General features: G+C 35.9%; 1 protein-coding gene across 1 annotated transcript; it reads right to left on the bottom strand.

Annotated features, from left to right (window-relative positions):
• Positions 1–809: 809 nt before the first annotated feature.
• Smp_136450 (putative voltage-gated potassium channel) lies at positions 810–6572 on the bottom strand (the record flags this gene model as incomplete). Its single annotated transcript, XM_018790200.1, has 4 exons — positions 810–886; positions 1745–1876; positions 4504–4734; positions 6515–6572. 4 exons carry the CDS (start codon positions 6570–6572, stop codon positions 810–812), a joined length of 498 nt encoding a protein of 165 aa, XP_018655567.1.
• Between the last annotated feature and the right edge of the window lie 4726 nt (positions 6573–11298).

The following is an 11298-nucleotide window of genomic DNA, read 5'->3' as shown; positions in this document are numbered from 1 at the left end:
TCAACACCAAATTCATATAAGTATTCACTTCAATGGTAGTACTATATGAAAGAAAGATTATGTATAAGTATAAAGTACAGGAAGAGAGAATTAGTTTATAGAAAAAAAGGTATAAAGCAAGTTTAATCTCACTGTTTAAGGGAAGACAGAGAGTGAGTAAACCGACGCTATTGTGACCAATTCTGAGTCATGCCACCTAGAGTTTCTAATCATTGTTTACAATAGTCACGCGAACCTCAACCAAGTAGTCTACATCTATCAACATGGCTCAGACCAGAAGTTGGTGACTTCAAGCACTGATGCCACGTTTTCGTTTAGCCACTCCTAAATTTCTTCCAGCCACCGCCAATACTAGTCAACATTGCTTGTCGTGGTTATCGGTGTTCAGGCATACGTAACACATAACCCAACCATATCAGTCGATGAAAACATACAATCTCATCAACTATTACTCATCCAATGATCCCAGCAGATACGAGCAATATTTCTAAAAACATCTGTGATCAAATACTAGTTGATTACGAGTATCTTCTTCTCTAAGTGGCCACGTTTTGCATTCGTAACGTTGAACAGAATGAACTGCCACGCAGTATACTCGTTCCTTTAATTGATAGACGGATATCTCGCTTTCGTCATAGGTAACGTCAGCTGGCAATAGCCAAACGAGCTTTCTGAATATAATATATAGTAAGATTTCATTTCCATTACAAAGTTTGTTAACCTGTTCGACTTTAATTATCATTTCACACGACTATTATCTAACATCCATATATAGATATATATACATAGTTGTCATTCAACCGGATGTGTTAATTATTAGTTATATCAAATTGTTCATTATTTGTAATTATTTCGCTTTTGTTTCTTTCTTCTTCTTCTTCTCCTACTGAAGTTATTATCAAATGGTCATAAGAAACTTATGTACCCCCCCCCGCCCACACACACACACACCCCCTCTTTCCTGTTAATTCTCAGTTGATTTCCCTTTTCAAAGTTCAATTTCATCAACTTTGAACTTGATTATTATAGTTTTTTTCTTTCATTTAAAATTGAGGGTGAAGTAAAGTGATATTTAAATGAAATTTATATCTATTTATCTCCTTTTTAATTCTTAATTGAATTCTTTTTTCTTTTTAAAGAAATAACTAAAATAGTGTTGGCAAAGATGGATAGTAGCTAGCAGTGGAATTCAATTTAACACGCGTTTCATTCTATTAGGGACTCGTCAGCTGAATGTACCTGCATCTAGTTAATTTAAACTACACCCCCTTGCACAAGCCAATGGTTATCAGGACTCAGTAGCTGAGTGGATAACAAGATGGCGTTTGAAGCGAAAGGTACTGAGTTCGAGTCAAAGAGTGAACATCAACTCTGAGATGCAGATACATCCAGCTGACGAGTCCAAGCGCTTTGGGTAGAAATGAAGTACATGCTGATGATGTCGTTCAGAAGGGTGATGAAAGCTCCACCAGCACAGAGAACAAAACTCTATCAAAACTGAAAGGTAAATGATAACTATAATCGTTTGTGGAATTTAAATCTATCAAGGAAGTGATATGAGTTTTTTTTTATATTTCTTAGATCTCCCACTAATGTGAAAGAGGCAAATTTGAATTCCATAAGAAGGTTTTGCAAATTGAGCCGAGAGCCATGTAGACAATTAGATCTTTTATACATTTCATTAGATACAAGTAAAGAAAATGGTGACTTTTTTCAAACAACACATGGAAACATGGTATTTTACCTTTTACAGTTTCTTCATCATCAAATGGTGTTTTCAATGCTGTAATATCTCTGAAAGCCAATAGAAATAATACTACTTCTTCACATTCATTACGAACTGGTGCAACACATACAAGTAACCAAAATGGTAAACCTAAAATATAGAAATAAAGAAGCATTTTCATGACAATGTAATTAATATGAATGTCATAGTGTCAATGGACATTCTATTCAATGTTATACTCATCTATTCTTTTATGATGATTGTAGTCTATAGATCAAGTGTCTAGCTTGAATCATATGAGAAGTCATCAATTCTCTAAAGGAATTCCAGATACGTGTGTTAGTAACGAGATCAGATCAACAGAACACTTAGATCAATGGTTTAATGACGTAAATCAGCTCGGGTACATTTGAGTTTGTTCATATTTAATTTGGTTAAGCCCTTTTTGTTAACTTATTTAATGGATAGAGTCATTTGTACAATAACAACTTATCTATACTATTGTACCCTTATTACTAGCCCCTGAATGCCCTGGTACGGCTGAGAATGGGGAGAGTCCGTTATCCCTCTCGAAATGCTCTCATATGGCCACGCGTATATAGCCTCTGACAGGGAAGTCCTACTCACTGCCTTCTCGTGGCGGGGACATAAGTATCTGGTGCTTCCTTTTAACAATATTTATGTGTTTAAATAAATAAATAACCTTTATTATTGTTGCACATTTGTATGAATATGTATATTTGAGTATTGCTTACAACCTACGCAAATATTCATTCTGATAGCCTTAATAATAGTCGCTTAATTGATTCGATGATTCATTCATTTCACTATGTATATATATATGTACATTTTAATCCTGTTCACTGACTCGCTGACCCTCACACTCGTTCATAGACTCGAACTTTCTCTTGCTCGCTCATTCGACTCACACGTTCACTCGCTTGCTTTTCGGCACTACTCTTAACGTGCCTGTAATTTTGGCAATCTGTGCGTGGTTCAACAATAAACGGGATTAACTCTCCGTGTTCATCTTCCAATTTATACACCATTGAGCCCTTATGGAGTACCGGTTATCTGGACGAACAATATGAGAAGTTTAAGGATAATATCGAATATCGACAACCACAAAATCCCATGTTCCCAGTCACATTTTGACTTGATCTTGTACAAATATTATTTTCTATTTTATGGTGTGATGCAGTCTGTCTGGTATATAAACTGAGTATGATTGAAATAAATGATTCGCGTAACAGAGACTGTCATTGGCGTTCTGGACTCAACTGGAAGGGCTAAGCGGACAAGGGACCAATAAGGACGCTAGACTGCTCATAACAGTCGAACGTCATTGTTTTGGCACAGTGCTAGATTGAAGAAGTCGTATTACGATTGATGGATAAATCACGTGATAAAAGCCGGACATAAAATCACATCAATATGTGTAAAATCATAATATATATATATATATATATATAGTTTTAAATCTGAAACTGATTGATAGATGAATAACACTATATAGATGGTTCGTTGTAGTATGAAACTGTCAGGCAATCTTCATTCAGGGATTGAATTCAAGATCATCAGGCTTCGTGGAAAGTGGATTAGGATAATCATTCAATTTTCATATTCAATAAAAGTGTAATATCTAGCATATACGAACATCTTCTTGTTCATCTCAGATTTTAATGCTCAATTATCTAAAGCTATCCCTACATATGTTTTCTGTGAATACACTTCTGTAGAGCACCTCGAATAACTAGATGTGTTGGGATACTCCAGGAATTTTTTTACAATAGACATGACAAGCTCAAGAAACATTAAGAAGTATTGTATCCAAACAGTGTTTGACTAGAAGTTTTGCAAGAAACATCACGGAAGTGAAAAGTCACATGTAGAGATTCTGATTGACTGATAACTACACTGCTACTATGTTTAGTAGCATTCTAGAATTTTCTGGAAAACTCAAGGACTTCTAAAATACTGCACCTTTTCTCTTGTGTTCAAGTCGCTGTGTAGTTCTAGCTTGGGGGTTACGAGAATAGCTTTGGGGCCAAGTACAGAGTTCAATCAGCAAGACTTAGCAAGATGAAAAGACTAGAAAAGTGGTATTAAAATTTTGAGATAGAATCCTCACTGAAAATCATACTCGTATATAGAGCATTCAATCATTGAATGAACGGATAAAATACTAGATATTGTATACAAATGTTGACAGCTAAGAAACAAACACCCTAAGGATTGACAGGTACGTACTTAACCTTCAAACTACTGAACTATATGTCCAACTGAATTGATGTTAACATAAACATTCAAGAACTGTCAGAATACACCATACACCATTTATATATACATATCATTGTTGAAATCATGAGTCAATTGAAGCTAGACCACCATGGAAAACCTGGAAGTATTGGATGCCGGTTCAGTGGTCTATCGGTTAAGTGCTCTGGTGCGAGACTAGTAAGTCCTGGGTTCAAATCTCGCGAGTGCGGGATCGTGGATGCGCACTGCCACTGAGGAGTCCCATAATAGGACAAAACGGCCGTCCAGTGCTTCCAGGTTGTCCGTGGTGGTCTAGCTTCAATTGACTAATGATTTCAACAATGAAAATTACTGAAATCTCCACAAAACCCCTTCTGAATATACATATTAGTAATATGCATCTGCCCAGGACACAGTTGAATGGAGAATGCTGGTCGTCGGCTTATGCTCCTCCACAAGGGGTAACAGGCGTTAGTAAGTAAATAAGTGTCATTCCAAAAACTATATTAAATACTTACGATTTTTTTTATAAAATAACATTTCAATTTGATCTGGTGTTTGACTATCTAATGCTTTTAATAAACGTTCACGCATTTCCTTTGTTGTTTGTTCACCATAGAAAAATGCACAACTACCACTTTTTTGCATAATTTCAACACGACTATAACCAGTTAAACGTGAGAAACCTTCATTACAATAAACAATTGGATAATCAACAATACGTGCATTTGCCAATACAAAACTGTAAACTATAGGGGAAAAAATAAAAATAAAGGATTACGTAATATTAATAACAAGGATAGTAAGGATAATACTCAGCTACAAATACATAGAGATAATTACATTACATGATACAGTGTTACCATGGTAATACATACTGGAATGGTCGTCAATCTTATAAGCAGAGAGATGTATTTGTAATGTAATGTATACAAGAGACCTTCGCTAAAACATCAGGAGTGTTTTGAGATGATAGGTGCCATAGCTTTACTACACTTACTTACTTACTTATATACTGGTGAGCGGCCTATGCTCCTCGACGAGGGGTAACAGGCGTAAGTAAGTAAGTAAGTAACACAACAATTTTGTTTTTCATATTAACTGATGCACACACTTACTCGGTATTGTATCTTAAAATTGATGTTTAACACTGCGATTGATCAGTCTCTTATTGACATATGTGCATCCTGTGCGTATTGCCTCGATATAGTCTTAATTCACAAGCATCATAAGCGAAGATGGATAGTAGCCAGCAGTGAATTGCAGGAAGCACGTTTCGTCCTATATGGGACTGGTCAGTCGGATGTACCTGCATCTCACAGTTTATGTTCACTATGGGACTCGAACCCGGTACCTGTCACTTCAAACGCCATTGCATTATCCACTCAGCTACTGAATCCTGATAGCCAAGTGAATTTAAAATTCACCGCATTTCAGAAGCAAGTGGCTATTCAGGACTCAGTAACTAATTGGATAACGGGGTCGCGTTTGAAGCGAAAAGTACTGAGTTCGAGTCCCAGAGTGAACATCAACTCAGATGCAATAAATCCAGCTGACGAGTCCTAAATAGGATGAAACGCGCGTCGTGGATTCCACTTCTAGCCACTATCCATCTTTGCTTATAATGCTTGTGAATTAAGACAAGATTGAAGCAATACGCACAGTATGCAAATATCACAATAAGAGACTCATCAATTGAAATCCTAAACATTAATAGGAAGTTTTAAGTAACCAATATCAATTGGATTCCAACATTTCATTCAGGAAACGTGTCTAGACTCTTTCAGTCTCTATAAACTAATACATGAAAAGTGTTAATTATTCATTTATACAATTCAGATTCAGGAAATGTTGAAAACAAAACTGATTTATTTACATTATTGGCATAGATTTCTAAGTATTTCTCTAACATTCTTAAACCATAGATTCAAATAATAATCTAACTAGTATATGTAAACCTGATTATTAATATCATTATAAGTAGAATTTTTCACTAGATAAATAAGTAATTTAAATAGTTGAGATCATGAATCAATTGAAGCTAGGCCATCATCGAAAACTTGGAAGTTCTAGATGACTGTCTCGTCATATTGTGGGACTTCTTAGCAGTGCGTATCTAAGATACCGCCTCGTGAGATTCAAACCCAGGACCTATCGGTCTCGCGCGCGAACGCTTAATCTTCCATAATGGTCTAATTTTAATTGATTTATGATCTCAACTCTATAAAATTACTATAATAACCACAAAAGCCTCTTCTGATATTAAATAAATAATTAGTAGAATTATCAGACAGATAGACAGACAGACAGACAGACTGAGAAGTTGAGATGAGATACCTTAGAAACTAATCTACTGATTACATAATAGCTCTAGATAAATAACTATTTAGAAAAACGATAAATTAAGGATTCAACTTGTTCTTAGATTGATTAATTATTCAGTATAATAGAATAATAAATGTATAGGTATACCTGTACACTTATGTTTATTTGGAGAAAACAAGTGACTCTTAGACTATCTAGTGTTACCTAATGGTCCCTTAGAGACAAGATCTACATGCTTATGTGGACTAAATGCAAAATACATACAAAGTGGTTAATTATTCATAAGTGTCATGGTATATTTTATTCAACTGAACAATTACATAGTTTCTTTAAAAAATAAATTTGATGAAACTAATGAATGATGAAAACAAGTCGTAATTTGGACTCCTCTCTAATATGCATGACTATATACATACATACTTACGCCTGTTACTCCCAATCGAGCATAGGACGACCACCAGCATTCTACAACCCACTCTGTCCTTGGTCTCCCTTTCTAATTCTATCCAACTTTTGTTCATTATTTTCATGTCTGTCTCCATTTGTCGGCGTAATGTGTTCATTGATCTTTCTCTTCTCCTTTGACCTTCAGGATTCCATGTGAGGGCTTGACTTGTGACGCAGTTGGCTGCTTTCCTCGATGTATGTCCTATCCACTTCCAGCGCTTCTTCCTAATTTCTTCCTCGGCCGAAATCTGGTTTGTTCTCTCCCACAGTAGAATGTTGCTGTTAGTGTCTGGCCAATGGATATGAAGTATCTTGCGTAGACAACTGTTGATAAACACCTATATCATCTGGATGATTGCTTTCATAGTTTTCCAAGTTTCCGCTCCATACAGTAGAACTGTCTTGATATTTGTATTGAAAATTCTGATCTTGTTGTTGGTTGACAATTGTTTTGAGTTCCAGATGTTCTTCGATTGTAGACATACCGCTCTTGCTTTACCGATCCGCTTCTTCACATCTGCATTAGATCCACAGTGTTCACCGATGATGCTGCCGAGATATGTAAAGGTTTTCACGTCCTCCAGAGCTTCTCCGTGAAGGGTAATTCGACTGGTGCATGTTGTGTTGTATCGGAGAATGTTTCTTTACCCTTTGTTTATATTGAAACCTACTGAAGCTTAGGCTGCTAGTACACTGGTTGTCTTCTCTTGCATTTGTTGTTGCGTGTGTGACAGAAGGGCCAGATCACCTGCGAAGTCTAAATTGTCCAGCTGCATCCTAGCTGTCCATTGTATCCCGTACTTCCCTCCAGATGTTGACGTCTTCATGATCCAGTCGACATGATGACTATTTATATATTTATATTGATTTACATGGGTACATAAATATACTAAACCTATCAAGCTAATGTATATATGACTCAATAATCACACAACAACTCTTAATAAGTTAAAAGTACAGATTAAATGCTAGAAAATAGTGTAACGGTGGTTGGACCAATCAACTTGTGGTTTCTACATAAAATGTGAAGACTATCCATCATTTACAAATCCTCTATGAATAATCTCAAAATTCATCATTCCTTCAATACTATCACAATGACTCTCTGTTTTAGTTCTATTCTCAATCTTCTGTTGCCAGTTATTCTACTTCTGATTTGGTATTACATACTACTTATTGTCTATCAAAATAAGTAGTTTACACAACAATCATGATAAAAATGATAATATCATTCATTCTTTAACCGGATATAACTAAACAAAAAAGTTTATTGATTTTGTTTTTTCATTTCCTTTACTTGTTTCTCATTTCTCACATTTTTTTTTGTTTATCATCTTCACTATCAGAGTGTTTACGTAATGTGTATTACGTAATCGTAGGCTAGTTACAGACCACGTGTTTTTTTCTCTTTCATATTCTTGTAACCCTACGTCAAACTTTATAGTAAACGAGTGGTGGTGATGTATGTGAAATATATGTTCTACTATATGTTCTTATATAATCTATCAACTAATCCCGTTAACAACGACATAGGTAAGGATGGGGATTTGTAGAGATTATAATATTTTCATTGTTGGATTCACGAGTCGATCTGAAGTAGATCACTGTTGAAAAGATGGAAGCATTGGACAGCCATTTCTTACTAGTATGAGACATTGTATAGGGTGTGAAATAGTTGTCTAGCTCAGACAAGGGATGAAGGGTTGAGCAATATCATGGATGGATTGAAGTTAAACATTTACATCGTTGGATGCCGGCTCAGTGGTCTAGAGGTTGAGCGTTTGTGTGTCAGGCCGAATGTCCTGGTTTGGAGTCCCACGTGCGGAATCATGGATGTATACTGCTGAGAAGTGCCACACTAGAACGAAATAGCTGTTCAGCACTTCCACGTTCTCAATAGTGGTCTAATTAAGATGGACTCTTGGAATCAACTGCCAGAACAACATACCTAATTATTTGAGGAACTTGTATTTTAAACATTTGATAATGTAGGCAAAAGCTAAGAAACCAATAGAAATGTGTGTTAACTGGAGCGAAAGAAACAGACAAATAAGCGAGTAAATAGGTGATTAAGCATATCTACCTTCACCATTGCTTATCTCTTAGTATCTATCTGAATAAAAGACTGCCTAGAATACAATTCTTAATTATTCTTATTTAAAAGAGTAATGATATATGTTATTTAAGATTCCATTTCTTAATTTTAGGTTTAGGAAACAGAAAACGAACCAAGCCTTATTAGTTATATAATGGTAGTTGGTTGTAGTGACATTTATTGCTCTGACTCGTCACTTCTTATCATATTCCTATAACCCAAGAACTACTAACCTGATCAAACAAACATAACTTCACTTTGTAATTATTAAAAGATACTTAATTCTTGTTCAATTTGAGTGTTACCAGATTTGCTTTTAGTGGGTTCCTACAATTCCTACAATTGAAGAACATATGGAACTCTAAACAACTGTCTACAAGTCAACATCAAAGTTACAATCTTCAGCACGAACATCAACACAGTAAGTTCTACTGTACAGAGCTAAAACCTGGAGAACTACCACAGTTATCATCAAAAATGTTGAAGTATTTCGAAAAAAATTTTCTACTCAAGAAACTCAATGTCCTATGTTGACCAGATATCATTAGCAACAGTCTACTATGGGAGAGAACAAACCAGCTTCCAAATGAAGAAATTAGGATACGATGTTGTGAGTGGATAGGACATACATTAAAGAAATAATCAAAATCCATCACGATGCAATCCCTAACTTGGAATCCTAAAAAGGAATGAAAAAAAGGATGGCGGAAGAATACACTACGTCGGAAATTGAAAGCAAACATATAAAGGATGAATGTTAACTGAAAATAACTGCAAAAGATTGCCCAGGACAGTGTTGTATGGAGAATGCTAGTGGACGGCCTATGCTTCACCACAATTTGATGTAAAAGCAGTGAGTAAGTAAGGAAGGAAGGAAGGAAGGAAGGAGGGAAGGAAGGAATGAGAGAAGTACATAAGTACTATCTTATTTTATTTTATTTAAACACATAAATATTGGTACAAAGGGACAACAGATGCATATGTGCCACACAAACCTTATTTGATTTGTGTGAGGGATGGGATCCTGCCCGGGTTCCCAAAATGAAGCAGGTGGATTTCTTAGGGGACCACACCCGGAGCCTTTGACCTAAAGGTCTGATCCACAAGACAGTGGAGCATCCTAAGGCGATACAGTCCCATGGTAGCCGGTGACCAACGATTGATTCATATGCCATTTGTTCCCTCAGGATACTGTAGTCCATGTGCACCATTGATTTGGAATGAGGCTTTTCCAACTACCCCAGGTGGACTCTCCGTATTCACCAACCCTGTTAAAGCACCGAACATTCGCTTTTCGTCCTCTCAATTTTGTAAACCACAGTAATGCCACGAGACGGTAGTGAGTAGGACTTCCCTGTCAGAGGCTATATACGCGTGTCCATATAAGAGCATTTCGAGAGGGAGAGCGGACTCTTCCTACTCTCGGCCGTACCAGGGCATCTTACGGAATCAGACATCCCCCATTTCATTTTCTCATTTACCGACATCAAACCTGATCAAGCATACCAATTATTATACATTCTATAATTGTTTCTGTAAAATATATATAGATTGGGTAAATTACTCATCATTCAGAAGGGGTTTTGTGGAGATATCAGTATTTTTCAAAGTTGAAATCAAGAGCTACTTGAAGCTAGACCACCATGGAAAACCTGAAAGCACTAGAGGACCGTTTCGTCCTACTATGAGACTCCTCAATAGTGCGCATCCACGATCTCGCACTCACGAGATTTGAACCCAGGACCTACCAGTCTTGCGCCAGCGCACTTAACCAGTAGACCACAGAGCCGGCCGTCGTCCAACGGTGTTAGTGTCTAGCTTCAACCGATCCACGAATTATGAGCGATCATTCATCAATTGTCTTCGGTGAGTTGTTATCTCACAACGGACGTGATTGAACTCCACTGGTCACTGCACGCAAGTGTAGATCGTGGATGCGCACTGTTGAAGAGTCCCATAATAGGACAAAACGGCCGTCTAGTGCTTCCAGGTTTTCCATGATTTTCTAGCTTCAATTGGCTCTTGATTACAACTTTGAAAAAATACTCATCATTCCTTAATCTTATCTATGTAACTAGTTTCTAATTATCAACTCATCATTTATTTTTATAAATGCCAATCTACAATACAAACTCTTCAATAGTAATATAAATAAACAAATTGAATATTGATTAAAATCGAAGATATTTTGTTTTTCTTTAATTTTTTAAAAAAAGAAAAAAAAAGGAAAAATCAAGAAAAAGAAATAAATGTTTTTAAATGATAAGAAAGTTGTTTTCTTTCTTTTCTTTTTCTCTTTTTTCTTTCTTTTTTAATTTTTCTTTCTTTTTTTCTTTTAATTTGTTCAAAATTCAATTTTTGTTATTCATTGTTTTATTTAAATACAATGAATTTTTTTAATTATTTTTTCTTCTTTTTTTCTCTCTTTTATTTTTTTCTGAAGAAT

This window comes from Schistosoma mansoni, chromosome W (genome assembly GCF_000237925.1).
Source record: "Schistosoma mansoni strain Puerto Rico chromosome W, complete genome".
Taxonomy (NCBI): domain Eukaryota; kingdom Metazoa; phylum Platyhelminthes; class Trematoda; order Strigeidida; family Schistosomatidae; genus Schistosoma; species Schistosoma mansoni.
The sequence above is the reverse complement of the archived record's forward strand: the minus strand, read 5'-3'. Positions and strand labels throughout refer to the sequence as shown.